Below are 21,668 nucleotides of genomic sequence, written 5' to 3'. Positions count from 1 at the left end.
ACACACACACACACAGAAACCACTAACTTGATATGTATTCGCCTGTATTCTCTCTATATATAAATATTCTCTTTATAGAGCTGTCATTTTATTGTCCTTGTACAAAAAAATAATCAATTATTAATTAAAAAAACAGTCAACAGGAAGTAAGGATTCTGTTTTTGTCTTACAGAGATAAATAGGATTATAAATAAGGAAACAGTGCATTAAATTGAACAATCTCGAAAGCTCTCTATACCTCAGTTTTTCACAGACACACACACACACACACACACACACACTTATATTCTCTAAAACCTTCAGATCAGAGCGGCTGGGTCAAATTAGCAAACGTGTCAAAACACGTCCAAGTCATGTTAATTAGATAAAGTCTGATTCGGGTTTAAACTACAAATTCATATAAAGATACTCGTGTTTGAATAAGTTCCTCTTGATTTGCTGATTAAACGGAAAGTCTGTTTCTTCTGGTTCCACAGTCTACAGTGTGTATGGTCTCATTAAATATAAAAAAATAAATCTCTCTGTTCTCTGACAAGTCTGGTTCTTATCAAGACTGGGTTATTATTAAAACTCGATTCTGTCTGTGTGAACTGTACACACACACTCATTCACCAACACCACCTGCACATTACAGGAACTCGGCTGGGAGTCATCGCCATGTCCCCCGTAAAGTCCTGACCTCGCTCCGAGATATTTCCACATGTTTGGAAAAGCCATCTCGTGTCCCTGACTAGATCCCCTTCATGATCATTAGATCATTATACTGTTTATAAATAAGGTAATGAGAGATAAAAAGCTCTGAAATAAGGAACTAGATCAGTTGTTTCAGGTAATCAGAATTAAACGTCAGTGTTAAGGTGACCATTGGACCACGCACTGGGAGTCAATGTTGAATCGTAGGAACTGAAACAATCCAAATCGCTAGGTGGTGAAAAATGGAGACGTTTTTCAGCTGGTGAAGAAATTCTCCATGGTGTTTGTATGTTCTACTCATCCGGTGAGGTTCCACCAGGGTTACGTGCTTTTTTACCAGGACAACCCAAAGCTGCTGTACCTTACTGGAGTGTAAGTACCAGTCTGACTCTCTTTGGTCACCGGCGGTTAGTTTTCAGAGCGCTGGCGTGGACGTCACAGATGTCGAACCACTGCTGCTGCACCTCTCGCCTCGGCAGCAGGCTGTTGTAGGGCAGCGAGCGCTTCACCTTGCGCTCCCTCCTTCCCACCACCTTCCAGTAGGAGGCGCCCTTGATCAGGAAGAGGGCGTTGTGGGTGTACGAGAAATAAGCGGCATCCAGGTTGCTCGTAGGATGGTCGCCGGGGGAGAGCGCAGGAAACAGCTCGGTCATTTTCTGAGGAGTTTTAGCAGCTAGCTTGTTAGCTTGGACGCTGAACCTATAAACCTGAGAGGGGGGAGGGGGAGGTAAATTTTATATATTTATATATATATATATTTAAAAAAGGCTGTGTTTTTAGTGGTAGTGGTCAGAATTACACTGTAGTTCCTAGTTCTTACCATGGAACCCCTGAAAAAGTAGATGTGAGCGTCTCTCCGGTCGTAGTAGGCCGTGTCGATGGGGCTCGGCACGCCGGGGAAGCCCTCGGAGATGAGACGAGGGTATCGCTGGCCGTCTGCGTCTTCAGTGACTACCTGATCGTTCTCGCTGTCGTATTTCCAATACTGCGTTCCTACACCACAACACATCCGGTCAACATCCTCACAGTCTTATAATGAAGCACAATAAATACACCGCACTGTAATAACTTTCGAATCTACCTTTGAAGAAATACACTGCGTCCGTGTTGCGGCTCCACACGTGCACGTAGGCGTCCACGCCGGACACGGGGAGTCCGTGCCATCCCACTTGCACGGAGACTGGATCTCCATAACGTGTTCTGTTGCTGCGGTTCTCGTAGAGCCAGTACCAACCGTTGCGCATGAAGTAGGTGTTGAAGCGAATGACCACTTCGCCGTACGTCGTTCTCTCCTTCCTGATCCAGTCGAACACGGTGCTGAACCGTCCCCCGCACCCTCCTGAACGGGACCGAACCAAGGGAACGAAACGGAGAGAGTGAGCAGGGACATCGGCGCGGAGCCTCAAACATAATCCGATTCAAGAACCAGATTAAACATGGAACCTATACATATATCGTTTTTTAAATCAAATTGATAGAACTATAAATTATTATTATTATCTTTATTATTCTTGTGAAAAACTGAATTCTTATTTCCTGTAAAGTTGCTTTCGACAATCTTCACTGGTAAAATGACACGAAATTAAAGTTAATCAAAAAATTATAGAACACTATTAATAAATGAACTTGTTTTGATTATGTAACTCAGATGCTTATAGATGTCCTAACAGCACGAGCTGCTACTATAACCGTAGTAAAATCGATCATTTTCATTCACAGTTACGTTGAATGTCATGGAAATGCTCAAGAACAGGTTTTACTGTACCACTTACGTTATAGCAGCTTTAGTAACATTTGACCCTCCAGTACAGTATATTCATGTATGAATTAAAAGCAATTAAGCTTTTGGGGATTGTAACGGTACAAAAAAAGAAAAAGAAAAGGATGTGAACATACAGTTTAAACAGTTAATTATAAATGAATTGTTAATTCTTTGCATTAAACGTGCAGGACATAGTCTTACAAAACTGGAAGTATTAATGGATATTAACGTATGCAAAGGCATCACATGATCACACTAATAGTATATGAAGTCTAATTCATTTAAAAAGTGTTCGGTGTCACTATCTGTCTCTTCTTTCCTGAATCTGTTTGCTACTGTTTGTTTGCGTCTCTTTCTTTTCAGCTTCATGGGTCAAAATTGTTTCTAATTCGAATACTACAATGAGCTCTAGTCATGTGACCAAATATGCCTTTTGGAAAAGATTGAAGATAAATATAAAATAAAAATAATTCAGTTTATTTGTCAATGATTGATTATTTTTTATGCTATACAAATTGCTTTCATTAAATAAATATAGTTGTTTAAATATTCATGATTTAACATTTTTTTTGTGTTTGAGGTGTTATACGAGGGGTGTTCAAGTCAAAGCAGGACTTTGGATTCGTTCGCACCGTTCAAATGTTTCACTGTGGCTAAGAGTCTCATCACCGTCCCACGCATGAGGTATTTTTGTGAATGTCAATCACTTTCACGCCTTCATTGATTCACCATAAACTTCATCACAAGTCCCGGTTTGACTTGAACACCCTGTGTATATATACAGTACACTGAACAAATGTTGTAACTCGTGCAGGTGGAAAACTTGTACTGTTACTGACAGTGAAGAATTCTTCCTTTATTGTTAAATATACATCTAGTTATACAAAAACATCACCATATCAACATTTACAGCATTGTGAAATAAAAACTTATAAGTTCCTATGGATGAACTGTTGCCATAGAAATGCCAATTAATGTCAACCTGTCATTTGCATTTTCTTCTTCAACAGTCTGAGTACAGTACAACATAAGCTTTCTCAATCTGCTGTACATCACTTTAGGTTCACTGCGGTTCCTCAGTAATTTCTGTCAAACGTTGAGATTGATGTATCAACTTGACACACACTCACCTGTAACAGTGAACTATATTTATTCTGTAAATATAACCACCGTACAATGTCTCAGAATAGAGCGGTACCTGCACTTTACTGTTCCTTCTCATTACCAGCCGACTCTGACTAGACAGAAAAATGACAGATTTTATTTACAAGCCGTTAGAGCACTTTTTATAGCTGAGTTTTTACGTTCAGGAACCGAAATGCTCAGCGACATGAGGGCCAGTCAGCGGTAATGAACCTCCCAAAACACATCCCATTACAACGCTGATGGATGTGACAGCGGCGGCTCTGCTGGGACTCGCTTGGGCAGAACGTGATGCGTCACGCTTGCCTTTTCTGCAGCAAAGCGATCATTATCCTTAATGAATTGTCATCTGGAGAGATTCATAACTGCGATCTGTGAGCCACTTTAGACTTGATATACTGTATATATAACAATACGAACATTAATTATACTGATTGCGATCTGAAGAATCTGGAAATGCTCAGAGCTTTTATTTTTTTAATTAATCACAAAATAATGGAAGTGCTTTCATCTAAAAATAGATAGCTTTAATTTTTTAATACAATGTTGGTTATTGAAACTGATCAGAACTGATATTGAAACTGATTACCGAAAACTTTCATGACCAAGTCTTAGTGCAAATGGCCAACTTGCTCAGTTTTATACAGTAGCTGCGTTGAATTCTGGGACTTTGACCCAACAGCTCCACTAATTCTACACTGGACTTTCCAATACTATATCGAATTTTATTTTAAAATTGTGAGTGCAAAAGAAAATCTTGCTCTTTTCCTGCTCCACATCACCGTCCTGTAACCTTCGTGCAGCAAATAAGCACTAATGTCTGACAGAAACAACAATATTACAGCTCTGGGCTTCCTTTAATCACATGCAATCACATGTAAATGGCGATAAGCTAGATAAACTGTTTACTAAGCTTTGATGGGGTTTGTGCTCTAGGTCTCTCTCTCTCTCTCTCACACACACACACACACACACACACACACACAAACTGGTCACACTCCAGTACACAGTCAATTGTATTTACCGTAAAGGTTCTGAATGGCCTTCCTGTCGAGCCAGTCGAGCTCAAAGCCGTCGTCCTGGGGCCGATAGCTCGGCTGCATGATGGATCCTGAGCGGTAAATGTGAGGAAGGCCCAGCACGTGGCCGATCTCATGCACAGCTACCTGAAAAACATGGGCCGGAAATCCAATAAAAGCCCTGCGAATATTAGAGATTTCTGTTCCATTAGTGGAGGACTCCTCTGGTCCTATTTGTTCACACATTGGTGTTATAACCCCACACTGTGTGTGAATGTACAGTCAGGCATTTGGCAGACACCCTTATCCAGAGCGACTTACAGTTGTATTTCATGGACACCCCTTTGTAGATCTGTTTCCTTCTTTATGATTTGGAAGTTAATAGAACATAGACCATGTTCCTCTACATTATTGTGACTGATTGTGACTGAATTACTTGTACTGTTATTCAAACTGATTAGTAAAAAGGCCAACCTTCACAGGGAATGATTAGCAATTAGGCCACAGGTTAACTGGCACATAGGCCACACCTCCTTCACCAGGAATTGATAACATAATTAACATAAGCCATGCCCTTTTTTAGTAGTAGCTGAGTGGCATGTAGGCCACACCTCCTTTGCTGTTACCATACCCATTTTTGGGGGTGACAGATGTGCCGCACCTCCGTCATTAGGGCTCAGTGCCATATAGGCCACACCTCCGTCATTAGGGCTCAACGCCATATAGGCCACACCTCCGTCATTGGGGCTCAATGCCCTATAGGCCACACCTCCTTCATTAGGGTGAAATGACAAACACCCATTTTTGGATGGTGATGCCAAACCTCAAATCTCATTAAGGCTTAATGGGTCATTAGGCCACATCTAGGGCTAGGGAGTATAGGTCACACCCTTTTTAAAGGGACTGAATGCCACACCTCCTTTCTTTCAGAATTGATGGAACACAACATACGCCTTCTTCAGTGAAGATAACTGGCACCTCTGCCACACCTTCTTGGGAAATAGGCCACGCCTTTCTTATGTGGGTTAAATGGGGTAAATTACTGGGACTGATCGGGGATTAGGTCACACTTCCTAAATGTCACATACTGTTGGCCACATGTTCTCTCCTGGGGCTTAATAAAAAAGTCACACAAACTACATTACTGCTACAGTCTGGTGAATAAGCCACGCCTCCTTTATAGCAGCTTAATGGTTAATAGGCCACGCCTCATTTGCAGGGAATTAATTAAGGCCACATAAGCCATGCCTAGGGCTAAATTTAGATTTAAAGTCTTACCTTAAGGAGGCTGATTCCATTTCCTGTGTTGGGGGCTGTGAAATGTTCATCATCATCAAAATGGATGTCACCAAGAAACCAGGCGTGAGCGAACTCCCTTCCAGCACCATCGAACCTCTGAGAGCATCCGAAGTGTCGACCTGAGAGGAAGAGAACAATGCTGTGATCTACTGTACACCCTCCTTCTCTATCTATCTGATGATATGATTATAAGTGTATGAAGTAAGCTGTTATTGCAGCATGGCAGACTCGACAGCTGCTATAGTGCAGTAGAATATCTCTCTCTCTCTGCGTGCAGCCTGACACTAATCTATAGTCGGGGTAGTCAAAGATAACAATGCAGGTATTCAGTGCGTTGCTGTTTAATTATATTTCAGTAATGAGCTCTCTTCCTGAACAAAGGGAGGATAATTAGTGCAGTAAAATCAGGATGGAACAAAACCCCGTAGACATCTTTAACACACGCATCTGAATCTATATCGAGCTTTAGAGACTTCCACTGTACTTATGGAGTGGAAAAAAGTGTCTGACTTTAGACTGACCGTGTTCAAGTGTATACAAATAAACTTGTACAGTATGTATAATACATAAAATTTCACCAAAAGAACAACTGAATCATTTTGTTTATATAAAGTATATGTTCCAGCTCTAATCAATTCTAATTCAAAGTAATATTACAATTATGCAAATATGAATAGTCTTTTATGTGTTAGTGTTACACAACACCTTTAAAATTATCTCATATTAAAGTATATTGCACTTCACAAAATTACAAAATATTAGTCTTCCACGTTTATACAGTACTTCTCCTTCTGGCGCTGTGTAAAGGAATATTTCACCCCTCCATGCAAATGGTGCTAATAATTAATAAACGCTGCAAGACACCAGCTTGAATTATGCAAATGAGGCCATGCTAATAGTCCCTGCTGCTTCATTAATAGCCTCGTTAGAATGTTAATTTGCCCCCTCGTCTTCTGTTCAGGTCAAAATGACCCATTTTAATTCTGTTCTTCAGCATGACTCTTTTTGTGTTCTGTAATGAACACGAACAATGCGTGTTAATATGGATATTCTGATACTGATTAAAATTAATAGTATTAAAAAGTATTGAAATTATATGACACTTTTCGGAAACTGTGAATGTGAATGCTGAGGCTCTATTTTCATTATATATATATATATATATATATATATATAGACTGTATATATTTTTTATTGCATAAAATTCTATGAATACAGAGGTCCAGCAAATAACTACAAATGGGACGGAATTGTGGGATTAGTCAATTAGTTTATGACTTTAAGCAAGACAATTTGTAAAAATACATATTGAATAAAAGTGTACATCTTGAAGTTCAGGTTTTTTTCTGCCAGATGACCTTCTAGATGCAACCCTCCTATATTTTACCCAGGCTTGGGACCGATGCTTCATCCAGTGGCTGGGATTTGAACCTAGGGTGGGAATTGAACCCGGGGCTTCCGCATGCTAGACGAGAAACCTACCACTGAGCCCAAGTGTAAAACTGTTTAAAAAAAAAAGCTGACACACTACATTTTACAGTTTCGTTAAAATCATATTTACCATTATGTAGTGGGTTTAACGTGTGCCCTCAATGCAAGATCATGTTAAAAGTCTTGACTGCGCTCTAGTGCAGTAGCTAGTCTCCATCCTGAAGATAATATAAAATAATATTTGACATTTGCATAAGAGAGGCATTTGCATTTTTTAACTGTCGTCAGAACACCGTCTGGCTACTGCATGGTGTGTTATGTTTATACGTACAGTAACAGAAGACAATAGTCACAATGTTGTCACATTGGACCAGATCACTTTTCCTACAATTGTTTTTTTTATCACATTATGTTTAACTTCAACTATAACTTGTGACACATGATTATTGATTTATACTAGAATACCGCTTAAGCAAGTCCAAATTGAATATCAATGTCCAAAAATAGCTGATGTGCTTAATGGGGATCGGTACGGAGAGTGCCTCTAACTGCCAATGGTGGTATTACAACACATGAACACGTTACCATGATGATGATGGCTACCACTGCCACTGCGAAAACTTTTTGATTCATAAATAATGTTTTTATTCAGAAAATGTTTTACTTTTTTTTTACTGTGCTAAAATTTTTTTATTGCTTATAATTAGCGTTTGTATTACATCATTCTCTTGTTAAATGTCAGAAATACACAATAACCAGAATGAAGAGTAACACCTGTTCCGAAGCCCAGTCTGATGTCGATCTCTTCCAGCGGTGAATGCAGATCCTCTACGAACTGCAGAGGCGAGACTTCGCTCCACATCCTAAACGCCAACCTGAAGATGTAGCGCTGCTCATCCACCGAGAGCTGACTGCTGTAGCCTTCACCAATCAGACGCCATGTCAGGATGCTCTTGGAGAACGCAGCATGTCCCCACAACGTACTGGTGCTTCTTTTCCTCCTGCCACTTTTACGCATCAGTATCTGTAGGTGGCGCTGTTTTTTCGTCTCCGCCTGGACAGAGGTGCTGTTCTGAACTGCATCAACGTCTGTGTCGTTACTCTGTGGTGTCGCTGTGGTGTTAAAAACCTCAGAGGATTTATTCAGGTCCTTTGCAGCCATGGTGGTCTCCATGGTCTCAGTCTGGTCCTCTTCCTTGTCAGGGACGCCGCATCTTGGTTTGTTCATGGCCACTTTGGTGGCGTCATCAAACACACCTGTAACAGGTAAACCAGACACGCGCTGAAACTCCAGCAGAGCTCTGACAAAGTCGGGTGATTCTGGGGAATGTTTGGGGCGTCCTGTGCGGGCCGAGGAAGTCCCCTCCTGAACGATAGACACTGTGTCCTCTGAGAAGACATCATCATCATCATCAGTTAGAGTGTCTGCATCAGGGCTTTGGGTGCTTTCCCAATTGACTGGCTTCATGAACCCATACTTGAAGAGAAAGTGCTAAAGATGGAATGGAAAAACAAAAAACCCCATAAATAAATGCTTACAAGTGTACATAAACATGCAAAAATGAACCAGAACCAATGAGCACAATGACTTTACAAAAGAACAACATTTTCAGTAATAGGCATCTTCAGGCCTGCACACCAACAATGTACTCTCCCCACACAAAATAGAAGAAGCCCCAGGGTGGACGGAGAGGCTTCAGGGTGGACAGAAGGTGGCCCAGATACTGTGGGACAACAAGACAAAGACAACCTCAGACTGGGCAGTACATGGACAGGTTCAATGGAAGAAATCTCAAGCAGGACAGAAGGAGACCACTGGCTGGATTGACCCCATCAGGGAACACCAGGAAAAACTTTAACCCTAGGCTGGATGGGAGAATTCAGAGTTTTTGACTGGACAAATGAAGCACTTGAGGCTGGACAGAGGTACTGTAGCTTCTGTTTGGAAGCACCTGGCTGGACTTGATGGAGGTAACCCATGTTTGAACAAAGGAATTCTCTGCTTGGATGCAAACATATATGCAAGTCAATACCCACTTCAAATGCAATCACTGATTGTAAAAAAAATAAAAAAAGAACATTTTGGAGTCAGTGTGGTTCTACACAGTGGTGTAGTGCTTAGCACTGTGACCTCCCTCTTCCAGGGGCAACTGTCAGAGTATTTATATTCAGGCATTTGGCAGCGCTCTTATCCATATATTTTTTTTATCGCATTATACCTCTAAGCAGATGAAGGTTAAGGGCCTTGCTCAAGGGCAACTTGGTGGTTGTGGGATTTGAAGCTCGGATCTTCCAAACCGTAGTCCAATGCCTTAATCACTGAGCTACCCCTGGCCCCCTGGCCCTTCGTGGAGTCTCTATGAATATAGTTAATGTAGTTAATTTCAAAATCACCATTTTAACCAGTGAATGACCACAAATTTAAGTGAATCAGAAATGATACGACCCTTTGCCTGCATTCGACTGGTCCAACGCCGTACTTACCACTGCACTTTTTGGTGGTATAATAATTGTCTCAACATCTTACCAAAGAAGAATTAATCATAATTTTGGTTTAGAAAATACTACTCGACATTCATGGCGAATGAGTTGAGGAACTCGCTGTAGCTTTAATGAAAAAAAAACATCAAACACAAATTTATCAGACTCTGTACAGAATAACATCACAACAATGATTGAACAACAGTCATGATGACTTGAGCTGGTTTAAAAAAAAATGAAGGAAATTTGATTTACTTCTCCACTCCAGTGAGGTCCTGTTTTTGTTTAGTTTAGCCTTTAGAGATGGCTCCTGTGGATGAGTGTAGAGTTGTGTGTGTGTGTGTGTGTGTGTGTGTCTCTCTCTCACCTGAGCAGTGTCGGTGTCAGTGATCAGCTCGGCCAGGTGAGAGGACGACATTTCTACATCCGAGTGATCCCGAGTGTGGAACAGTCTCTCAGGAACAGTCCAGCCCAGGACCGCCACCAGGACACAAACAGCCAGCTGAGACGGCATCGCTGCTTTCAGTAGGTCTGTTTAACAGCGTTTAATAACCATATAATAAGTATATAAGTTTATTCGTTATAATCAGACATGAGGTTCACTCTAGGCTGAATAACTCAGCAATGGCGCGGGAGCCGTTAGAGGAGCCGCTTTTATAGGCAACGGGGAGTCTTTGAAGTTCGTTTAAAAGAAATTTAAACAGTAACGGTCATAACGTCCTCACTCTAACGGCCAGGTGTGAAAACTCCCGATTTAATAACTGTTTAAAAATACTGACTCAAATAAAATCGGATGTAATGTATATAAAGACGAGTTTATATGTTAAAAAAAACATTCCCATAAAAAAACATATATTAAAAACAAAGCACACTTTAATTATTGTTTCTTTCATTCTTCATTTATTATTATTATTATTATTAGTCTTTCCCGCTCGTGACCGAGCGCCACGCGCCTCGCGCCTATACGTGAGCGCACCTGCGCGTGCACTCTCCTGGTCAACCCCAGGTGCGTTGACTTAGCGCTAACAGCACGCGCACTTTTTTTTATTTTTATGACTTTACGCTCTTCTCAGTCAGGCGCGAGAAGGTCACGTGACGACCCGCGTCATTAACAATCTGTAGCTAAATAAAATCCAAATAATGTCTAAACGACAATAATGTTGTTTTTTTAATGTACAGTAAATGTTAAATGTAAAACGGCCCAGTGATATACAGTGTTTTTACACTAGAAATGAAAATAAACTTATTTTATTGAAAACAAACATATTAATATTAACGTGTAATGTGAAAAATCTAGATCTTCCATGTTACACCCCTACTCCAAGCTGTACCCCTGGCCCTCGTGCCCTAAATCACCTGGAATAGGCTCCAGGCACCCCGACCCTGTACACAGGATACAGCAGTATAGAGGATTAATGTGTGAGTGAGTAAGTGGGCATACACCGATCAGTCATAACATCATGACCACCACCTGCTTTATACTGAGCAGGTCCCACCTTTTGCCACCAAAACAGCAATGACCTAGAGTATGTGTTCTGACACCTTTTTAAAGAAACCAGCATGAACCTTTTCAGCAATTAGAACTACAGCATGTCCCCATATCCATCAGTGATCCTTGGCCGGCCATGACCCTGTCACCAGTTCAGTTTTTTCTTCTTTGGATCACTTTTGGTAGGTCCTGACCACTGCAGCCTTAAGCCTAGATCTCCCAGTCCACACTCCCATGCCCCCGTAGAGAGGCGCTGAAAAGCAGAATGGCTAAAAGGGGACAAAGGACTTCATTTTAGTCTGTCAGTTGAACGGCTTTGTGAGAGAAGTCTTCCAAAGACTTTTACTTTTTTTAATGTCCTTCTCTTCACCACTTCCTTGAGGGCATCCAGCTTCAAACCAACCACCGATCCAGATCTCCTGACCACTCTATCCAAGCACATGGCGTCTCTTCTTCTAATCCTACCTTCTACCATGTAGAAAAGACTATCACTAATGTTATCTAGCTGGCTATATGTCGAAAAGTGGGATTTTAGTTTTTTTAATTTACCTTTTTAACTTTATATTGATTTAAATTTAGACGTATTAAATAAAATCTTAGTTATTAGTTACACTTTTCTGTAAGTAATTGCATTTACATTTAGTTATTTGGCGGGCACTCTAATCCAGAGCAACCTACAAAAGTGCTTAAGTTTCTGCCATCGAATAGATCATAATAATGAGAAGATTTAGATGTTTCAATATCACTTCTAACAAGACTCATGATGCCTGATTTAATATGCATTAATTTTTGTCTTACAGAAACACAACTTACTTGATTATAAGATAAATGTGTCCTAATTCTAACTTACTATCTCACAATTATATCCATATCTCATAACTATAGGACAGTAAATAATGATTATGAGATCATAAATAATGAATAAAGCCTTTTTTTTCTTAAACGCTTCCATATACGTATGTAACATTTAATGCCTGAACTCGTACAGTCCGGGTTGTAATAATAACTAGGAGAATCTACTTAAGCAGTTAACATGCAATAAGTTTTCAGATATCATATTATCAGGTTTACTTTGGGATGGGTCCATGTTACATTTTGTCATTTTGTCAATTATTTGAAAAAAATAAATAAAATTATAATAATTATAATTACAGGACTTTGTAAATATGCAATTATTTAACAATATACATGAACAGATTCAAAAAATGAGTATTGTTGATATGGTAAAGTTTTTAGTAGGAACCAGTTTATTAGCACATTAAGAAGGAGTAGAAAACTACAGTATAATGCATTAAAGTACAGTATGCTGTGGAACAACAGGATTCTGGGATCCACCTGTTGTTGATTGTTTTCCCATAACAGCATGACTTATTCCTTGGCACCCCGCATATCCAGTCATCTCTCACAGCCTTGTCTAAGCGAGAGTAAACACACCGTGTCAAAGTATAAACTGTCCTTTATTTGCGTTTTCATTTCAAACAGAACGTAACACTCGTGTTCACACTGATGTACTGTATCTTATACACTCATAATTATTTACTGTAATCCAGTGACTCATTTCAGTGCATCAAATACTCATGTAGCGGTGATTCTTAAACAAACAGAAGAGGAATGAATTACTGGAAAAACACTCATTCTATAGGAAACATGCATGGACGTATCCTGGGGTATAAGTTTTAATATGTTAGAATACTATTAGTTAAAGTATGCAAAATAAAATATTTATAGTAGTGATCTAACATTTTATATGGATGTGTTGCTTATTGATTTCTGTGTTTCATAATCAGTCAGTTTGATTCCTGTACTTAGGAATACATTTTGAAATTAAGGTGAAATATGGCAAATCTTTACAAATTCATTGGTGGTGTGTGTGTGTGTGTGTGTGTGTGTGGTTTTGTTCAGTTTACAACTGATTAGTAAAACATTTGTATTGTAACAGATTCATCATTTTCTTATGATGTCCAGTGCACACACACCCCACCATGGACAACAGAACAGGGTGTCTCAAGTGTCCATACACACGCTAAATCAACTCCCTTGCTTCAAAACATAACTTTTTTTTTTTTTTTTTTTACAAGACCTCAGCTTCTTCATAAACACACACGCAGTAATTTCTCGCAGTCCTGATTGTGCTCTGCATGTAGCTGCTTAATGATGTTCGTTTCCTATACGTATAGAGATTTTCAAGACACCTGTGAAGCATTTCTTATCGCTCAGTGGCATGACGTCCCAGGTGTTTGGACGGACCGCGTCTGATCAGGGGTCAGAGGTCACGCCTCAGGCTGTGTGTGATGGCCGTGGCGAGGTGCTGCGGTGTGGGTTTCTGAGCCGTGCAGCTGGCGCTCACACCTGCTTCCTGTAGAGCCTGGGCCGTGGTGGGACCGATCGCTGCAAACTACAACACACACACACACACACACACACAATGACAATCCAAATCAACATACAGTTGACCGCCCGAAATCCTAAAGCTCCCAAAACACTTTAATTTCACTTGAAGAATGTAAAGGTAAACCCGTGTACTGTACAGCGCTGTACTGCTGTGTCTCAAGCAGGACTAGAATGTAAAATACTGATGTTACCCAAGTATATGTTAATGTTTTAACAAGATTAAGATTTCAAATTTAAAAGACCAAAAAAATATACCGCTTACCACCTCACATTGATTATTTTTCTATAACAGCACATTCTCATGTGTTCTATTCCCCTTATAAGACAGCAATTTATCAAAAATTTATTTGTTTTGTTATTTATTAAAAGACAAGAAGTTACATCCTTTATTTGTTAATGGGGGGGCGTGTTCAAGTCAAAGCAATTTATTTTAATTATGCAGAATCCCAGTATAGAATACCAGTGCTTGGGGAGTGGGTTTGTGGGCCGAAGATTAATTAACTTTTTTTTGACAATATTGGATTTTCTTTGTTTCATATACATGGATTTGTATTGAACATTTTTTGCTATCTGTGTTAGATCTAGACAATTTAAATGTTAAAAGGACACGCTCAAAATGTCAGGACCAGCCCAATAAATAAAAACAGCTGGATTTTAAAGGACAAAAAAAAAAAAGACAGTGCAAAGTGCTGGCACTGGAGGCTCCTTCCGTAAAAAAACGTTACAAAAACATCTCCTCACAGATCACCAACCACACGACACGTCTTCTCAGTCTGGTTATTCAGAACATCTGGTGAATGAACTGTTGCTATGGAAATGATATGGTGCATTTATAGAAGCCTGTGAGGGTCAGAATCAACACCTTCCAGCCAATCAGAACTCAGGAGCTCGAGCGGGTGTGATGTCTCACCTTCATCTGGTCGAGTTTCTCTCCAGAGAGCTTCTTTACCAGCTCCAGACAAAACTTGACCCCAGACGGACTGAAGAAAGCGACGCTGGCTGGCACTCCCTGCCACACACACACACACACACACACACACATTAAACACTCTACATGATTAAACCACTATTATACATTAATTCTTCATATAGACACTTGTATACATGTCGTTACTTATTACATAAAAGTGCCAATTCTTTTGAAACAGGAAGTGTTGGTGAGTTTGACTGACACACACCAGCCAATAGCGTTCGAAACTCACCAAGCCACACCCCCTCCTAACCTAAACTAGCCTAACTAAGTAAGTGAGTCTCACCTGCTCGCTGAAGTAGTGTGTGATGTTTCTCTCCAGGTCTGGATGCTCAGCCGTCTCGTAGACCGTCAGGGTCTCCAGAGGAACACCTGAGGAGGGGGAGGAGCGACAGGAACACAAACAAACACCAGGCGATGGAGAGAGAGGGAGGGAGAGGGGGAGAGAGAGGGAGGGAGAGAGGGGGAGAGAGGGGGGGAGAGGGGGAGGGAGAGAGGGGGGGAGAGGGAGGGAGAGAGGGAGAGAGAGGGGGGGAGAGGGAGGGAGAGAGAGGGGGGGAGAGACAGAAAGAGAGGGAGAGAGAGAGAGATGACTTGCTAATGTTCTTCATGTACAGTAAGAGCCCCCAGTCAGACACTGTTCTGTAATTAGTAGTGAAAACACACACACACACACACACACTCTGTGCTGTCTCACCGTGTTGTCTCAGTGTGGTGGGCAGCACTTCTCTTTTCAGAGAGCCGCAGGGAAAGAACAGAGGCAGGGATGTGGCATTTTCTCCTACACACACACATACACACACACACACACACACAAACATGACTTAAACATGACAATAAGTTCATATATATGGTAACGTTACTAAAGTGTACCGAGTGTTCTGTGTTGTGTTTGTGTTCTTACTCTCGATGATGAGCCGAGACAGAACGTCAGCCGTGCCCGTGTGTTCACCCAGCGGCTTCAGGCCCACAGCCTCAACTACACACACACACACACACACACACACACACACACACACACACACTTTAATGAGCAGATCATTAGCTAATCTGTGGTAGTAAAGAGAAAGACAGCAGGTGTATATGTGTGTGTGTGTGTGTGTGTGTGTCAGCTCGGTGTAAAGTGTACAAACATCCTGAGTGTTACGGCTGCGTGAGTCACTTTATAGAGCCGTTATTACACCCAGCACCCAGCACACACACAGGACACACACACACACACACACTCACACAGATGCTGTGATGCATCAATACAAATGGAAATAAAGTCGCCGCCTGTCAGACTTTATCAGACTTTTTATTCAATATTGTTGAGCTAAAAATATTTTATTATCAATTTAAGGGGCAATAAAGTAAGATTATATATTATATTATGTTAGTTACTGTATATTTTATATATTATAGTTATTATTATTCAAATGTATTTTTAAAAATGATTAATTAAAATAAATTAAAAGCTAATCTATGTAAATAATTGTAATGTTATTTTTCTTCTTGTTTTTATAAGACATTGGCATTTGTGTGTGTGTGTGTGTGTGTGTGTGTTACCTAATGACGCCGTCGCTTTCCCCACCACATACACAGATTTAGCGTTCCACTCTTCTTTCACTGAGTTCCACTCTAAAAATAATAATAATAATAATAAAAACAGAACACACACACACACACACACACACACACACACACACACACACACACACACACACACACAGGGGAACCATGGGTCAGAGATTCTATGTTTGAAGATCCTGGTCTTTTTTTAAAGACCCTGGAGTAAAAAAAATCTATTTAAATAATTGTTAACCAAATCCACAACATTGCAAAATAATAATAATAAACAATAAACTGGAGGATAATATATTACACAATTAACTAATTAGTCTTTAACTTCCACAGAGTTTCAGCGCTATGAGTACTCTCTCCAACGCTTCTACATCAGACTTCCAGAAGGGTCCACACAAAACCTGTTTATAAACCCTGAACTTTAACCTGTTCCTAAAAAACACTGTTCAAAGTACAAAGAGTTAAAAAAAAAATAATAATTCTCAACTGGAATTAACATCAGATGACATCTGACACCTAGTGGCCAATCTGGGGTATTACTGCAATAATAAACAACTGGTTCTTTCATAAGTAATAATTGTATTATAAAAAAAAAAAATCACACTTTAATTTTTTACGGCTTTTGGGTGAAACTAAACAAAAATCACTTTATGTTATTTTTTAAGGACATGATATATGTACAGTATATATTGGAGCTGTAAATGTTTAAATATGAGCAGAGGAACATGACCGCACACTAAAATATCCTTTGCTGAAGAATATTATATCTATTATCTTAAATTATATACAGACACAGGAAGCATTTATTATTAATATTACTATTTATAAAACAAGTTTTTCGTTGCTGTAATAGTTGATAAAGTATGATGTTTTACAGTTTATAATAAATATAAAGACTAATATACAGTAAATAAACTTTTACAAGTTTGTCATGAGCTTTATTTGTGTTAGTAATGAGCTCTTTATTAAAGACTCTACATCTTTAAAGACGTTTTAAAAACTCTTCTGTACGTGATCATTAAAATAACGTTTTATTTCCTACATATAAGATCCAGGACACATGGCGTAAACCAGTGAGTTCAGACGGCGTTACACCTGAGTTCACCTGAGAAACAAGTTGTGTACTGAAGCATCTAATACTGTACATGACTTTCGCCCTCTGGTGGATCGTTGATGCAGTACAGGTGGTAGAGTTTTGTTAAATACCCGCGACAGGTGATGTTATTCAAGTTTTAATTTTATGGCTGACGTGTAGGAAATATATGTAAATAATAAGTAAAACCTGGGAAACAAACAATAAATATAAATATGTAAAGTGAGTAGATAAGAAGTTAACTGGTTCAGTGGTTCCTGTTTGTGAAAAAATTATATATAATAAATATATTTATTGTTTCTAATAAAAAAATAAATAAAAATAAAATTAAACTACTTGGAATAGAAAAAAAAGATGATTTTATTTATTGAAGTGATTTCTTTTTTCTTTTCAATTATGTTTAAAAATGCAATAAAGAGAACACACACACACACACACACACACACATACACACCGACCTTCTCTGCGTGTACTGCTCTCAATACAGCGCTTCACAGCCTCGACCGCTCTGGGACTGGTGAACACGAGCCCCCCGTGTCTTTCTGGGTGAAATATCTGCATGTACACATACGCGCGCGCACACACACACACACACATGATCAGTAACACGCTACGGCTAACTTGACAAGCTGCTGAGTTATACAATGTGTTATACAACATGTAGCCCTAATGTTGGATTCCAACTAACCAGAGGGAAATCATCTGTCCTTTCTGTGTAATTTCTGTTACTGATTATACATCAAGTGATCTACAGTCAGGTGTAAAAGTTAGTGCCCCCTCTTTTAATTCTATGTTTTTCTGTCAAATCATATTTAAAATTATTTGATCGGGTCATATCGGGTCTCAGTACATCCACATATACATTTTTTCACTGCGCCATTATTTACTTACTGCAAATGAAGCCATGAAAAAAAAACATGAGGTCAATACTAAATACCGCCCCACCCCCCCAATGTAATAGTTCGTAGCTCGAGCTTTAGCAGCAATAACTTATGGTGATGGTTCCCTCTATGACTTTATCAGTCTCTCACATCGAGTTTTCTCCTGGCAGTCCGCCCAAACACACTGTACTTGTTCAGTCTTCTGCTAATTGTGCCGTCATGGTCTTTAACATTAAACACGCTCACCGGGGCCTGGAGGGTCAGAGATGTAGCTCCTAGATTATGTTGTATTTCTCTGAGCACTGCGAGGTCTGACCTTGGTGTGGATGTGCTGGGACGTCCACTCCTGGCAGGACTGTCTTGAATGGTTTCCATTTGTGAATAATCTTACTCACTATAGAATTGTTTGGAAATTATTTTATGAACCTTTTTATCTTCATGTTCGACTGACACACCTGAAAAACTTTAGACCAGGAAACTGCCAAAACGTCTGCTTTTATAGACGTCTGCACACCTGCTGATGATCAATTAATCAAGCGTTGATGATTAGCATCACCCAACTGCAACTTACCCTCTTATATCCTGTGGAGGCAGGAAGGGGTACTCGGGTATCGGCCACAGTTTTACATTCATAGTGTTGTTCGACCGAGGTTCTATTTGCCAAATACCAAGACGCGCTACGATTAGATGATCTCTATTATGTTTTTACACAAAACTCATTGAGTCAAATCTTTATAGCAGCGCAGATGGAGGTCTAATCTTGGAGGCGCGTCACTCTGTCACTCTGAGGAATCACCGAGCTCTTACTGACTGCCTACATGATTTTACACCCTGGGTGAGAAAGAAAACAGCCCTCGACTCGCTTCTCACTTTTTCCTGCCTTTTGTGCGTATTTACTATTGGCCAGCAGAGGCGCTGTTGTGTATATAAATAAATAAATAAATAAATAAATAAATAAATAATCCAGCATTTCTTAACAGCAATTTTTTTTTATCACACTAGAATAAATACGGACGGCTGCTGTGTGTTATGTAAGAATGAAGAGGAAGTGATTAGTGCTGCCAGGCGTTCCTGAGCACGGATTAAGTGCTGAGAAAACAAAACAATGTACTGTATAATCAGGCAAAACATCATGACTGCTGGGGCACAGGGACGTACGTGGTCTGATACTAACCCGAGATGATAGCTGATCCAGAGAGACGAACTGAAACGCCAGGACGGGGACGAGTGTGGCCGAGTGTCCACATGCCGCCAGCTCCTGCAACATACCAGTGTCTTTAAGCCTCTCTCATTTTACATGAACTGTATCTCTTGTGTAATTTGTATCTTTACTTGGTTAGGACTGAGTGTTATAATTTTTTATACTTTATTACATTTGTTGTGTAAGTGAGCTCTGTGTGAAAGCTGTGGTCAAGGACAAGTGCTACCTTTACATGTATTTGTCCTGTAATCATTTTAAAAAGGGTTGAGAGCTTTTAAAAAAAGAAAGAAAAGTTTTGAAGGGATGTTAGTTAAGACTTATCTAGTAGTTAGTAGTTTTTTAAAGTTACTTATTTAGAAGTAATGTTTTTAATCTATGTTTTAGAAATTATCTATATATAATAGCTTAAAGTTAGTTGGTTGGGTGTTTCTTCATATTTATTTATTCTTATTTTCTAAGTTAGTTTGGAGTTACTGTACTTTGTGGTTAGTAGTTTATTTATTTATTTTTTTGATAAATTTAAAATAGCTTTTAAAATGAGTTAGTTAAGAGCTACTTGGTAGTTTGTAGTTACTGCAGTTAGTAAAGTGTTACTTCGTAGTTTTCGACCAGAAAGTTAGAAGATGCTTTGTGGTTAGGAATTTATTTAAAAAGCTAGTTTTTAAAGTTACTTACGAGTTACTTGGTAGCTTTTAAAGTTCGTTAGTAAGTTTGTTTGTTAGGATGTACTTGGTGCTATTTAAAGTTTGGAGATTATTAATGGCATTTTAAAGTCAGTTAGTTAGAAGTAACTTAATGATTTTTTAAGTTTGTTAATTAGATATTTAGGAGATAACTTGTAGTTAGTAGTTTTAAAGAAAGAAATATAAGATAATTATTTATATCAGACATTATTCTCAAGGTTTGAATAACATTATCGGATACTGGGAAAGACAAAAAGTATATCATGCTGTTTTTACTAAAATGACTAAAATAAATGTTTGCACCAAATCACTGCCATCCTGACCTGGACACAGTGCTGACCGAAGAGGGAGGGAGGAGGAAATATGAATGGATGAATGAATGAATGAATGAATAAAAGAAAAGTAATGACAATGCACACTACACTTTCAGGCAAAGAAAAACTTGACATCACCTGACAAAATATAGCAAAAAAAAAAAAAAAAGAGGTGTTTAACAGTCCACACTTATTTATGATCCAAGTCTAATAAAGTAAACCATTGAGCTTCTACAGTACATACAGAGGTAGATGAAATATGGAGTGGCGTGTACAGTATGGGTCTGTCTATGTACAGTATTTACGGACAGATTGCTCTTACAGTACATCTAATTCAGATAATTACCCAGTCCCGAATGAGTTCAATCAGGTGTGTTAAATAAGAGAAAACACTAAGACATGCAGGACAGGTGGATCTTCTACAGTACTGTAATATTAAAGAGGAACTTACAGTACCTTGATGTACGGATCCGTCTCATTCTCGCTCTCTCGGGGTTCCTTTAACACCAGCACCTTCATTCTGTCACCTGTAGCTACTAGACAAAGCAGTGCAGTGAGACACAGGGACAGTGAGACACAGGGACAGTGGGACACAGGGACAGTGTGCATGCTTATGAACGGTTATAAGCAGTGAGTAAGCACAATACACAAAGAACAACGCCTTTAAACACCCACATGCACCAGGCTGATAACACACACACACACACACAGGGCAATGCAAGCTGCTGAAACACCACACGTGGCTCTTATAATGGATTAACTGTTTTAAATACAAGCACTAAATGTGACTAATAGAAATAATATTATATAAAATAAACCTTTAGTTTCTGCTCACAACATGCGAGGGAGACGTATTAGGCGTGTACACTTTCTCTTCGTCTCGTGTTAGACTTTATTTCAACTAAGACTAAGATCAAACACCACATCAGTTACTATAAAACACACTTCAAACGCTGTTTATCTGTAAAGTAACCGAGTAACACGTGACCTCTGATTCAAAGTTAGAGCTCGAATGTAGACTTCAGAGCTTTTCGGAGACTTATGCGTTGCTAGCCATACATACTGGGCTTAAAAATATTTATCATAAATATGTTTTATTATAAACGCACCATTTGATTAAGATAAAAATTCCAGCGTATTTTTATTTTGAGAAATAGCTTTTCTTCCGGTCGAGATCCGTATTTTAAAAGAACAACAAGGAAGTGTTAGAGATCAGACTCATCCTATTGGCTGCCTGCGTATTTACGTCCCGCCT

The 21,668-nt window shown here is 39.4% G+C and overlaps 2 protein-coding genes across 6 annotated transcripts; both read right to left on the bottom strand.

Annotated features, from left to right (window-relative positions):
• Window positions 1-1,091: 1,091 nt before the first annotated feature.
• Window positions 1,092-10,348, bottom strand: mmp21 (matrix metallopeptidase 21). The gene is made up of 7 exons (XM_053512315.1): window positions 10,196-10,348; window positions 8,122-8,839; window positions 5,896-6,035; window positions 4,623-4,764; window positions 1,775-2,032; window positions 1,514-1,686; window positions 1,092-1,400 (listed from the first exon to the last, which is right to left on the bottom strand). Exons 1-7 carry the CDS (start codon window positions 10,340-10,342, stop codon window positions 1,092-1,094), a joined length of 1,887 nt encoding a protein of 628 aa, XP_053368290.1. The 5' UTR covers window positions 10,343-10,348.
• Window positions 10,349-12,755: 2,407 nt separating this feature from the next.
• uros (uroporphyrinogen III synthase) lies at window positions 12,756-21,602 on the bottom strand. Of its 5 annotated transcripts, none has more exons than XM_053512320.1 (10): window positions 21,523-21,602; window positions 20,870-20,946; window positions 19,390-19,473; window positions 17,793-17,889; window positions 16,227-16,298; window positions 15,583-15,657; window positions 15,376-15,459; window positions 14,965-15,050; window positions 14,619-14,717; window positions 12,756-13,712 (listed from the first exon to the last, which is right to left on the bottom strand). In XM_053512320.1, exons 2-10 carry the CDS (start codon window positions 20,930-20,932, stop codon window positions 13,581-13,583), a joined length of 792 nt encoding a protein of 263 aa, XP_053368295.1. In that variant the 5' UTR covers window positions 20,933-20,946; window positions 21,523-21,602; the 3' UTR covers window positions 12,756-13,580. The 5 variants fall into 5 exon arrangements, with proteins under 5 accessions (XP_053368295.1, XP_053368294.1, XP_053368292.1 ...); XM_053512319.1 differs by having other exon boundaries at window positions 20,870-20,949; window positions 21,523-21,601; XM_053512317.1 differs by lacking the exon at window positions 21,523-21,602 and adding an exon at window positions 21,232-21,475 and having other exon boundaries at window positions 20,870-20,949.
• Window positions 21,603-21,668: the final 66 nt, after the last annotated feature.

Source organism: Clarias gariepinus, chromosome 14 (assembly GCF_024256425.1).
Source record: "Clarias gariepinus isolate MV-2021 ecotype Netherlands chromosome 14, CGAR_prim_01v2, whole genome shotgun sequence".
Classification (NCBI taxonomy): Eukaryota; Metazoa; Chordata; class Actinopteri; order Siluriformes; family Clariidae; genus Clarias; species Clarias gariepinus.
This window is presented reverse-complemented; position numbering and strand designations above follow the sequence as displayed.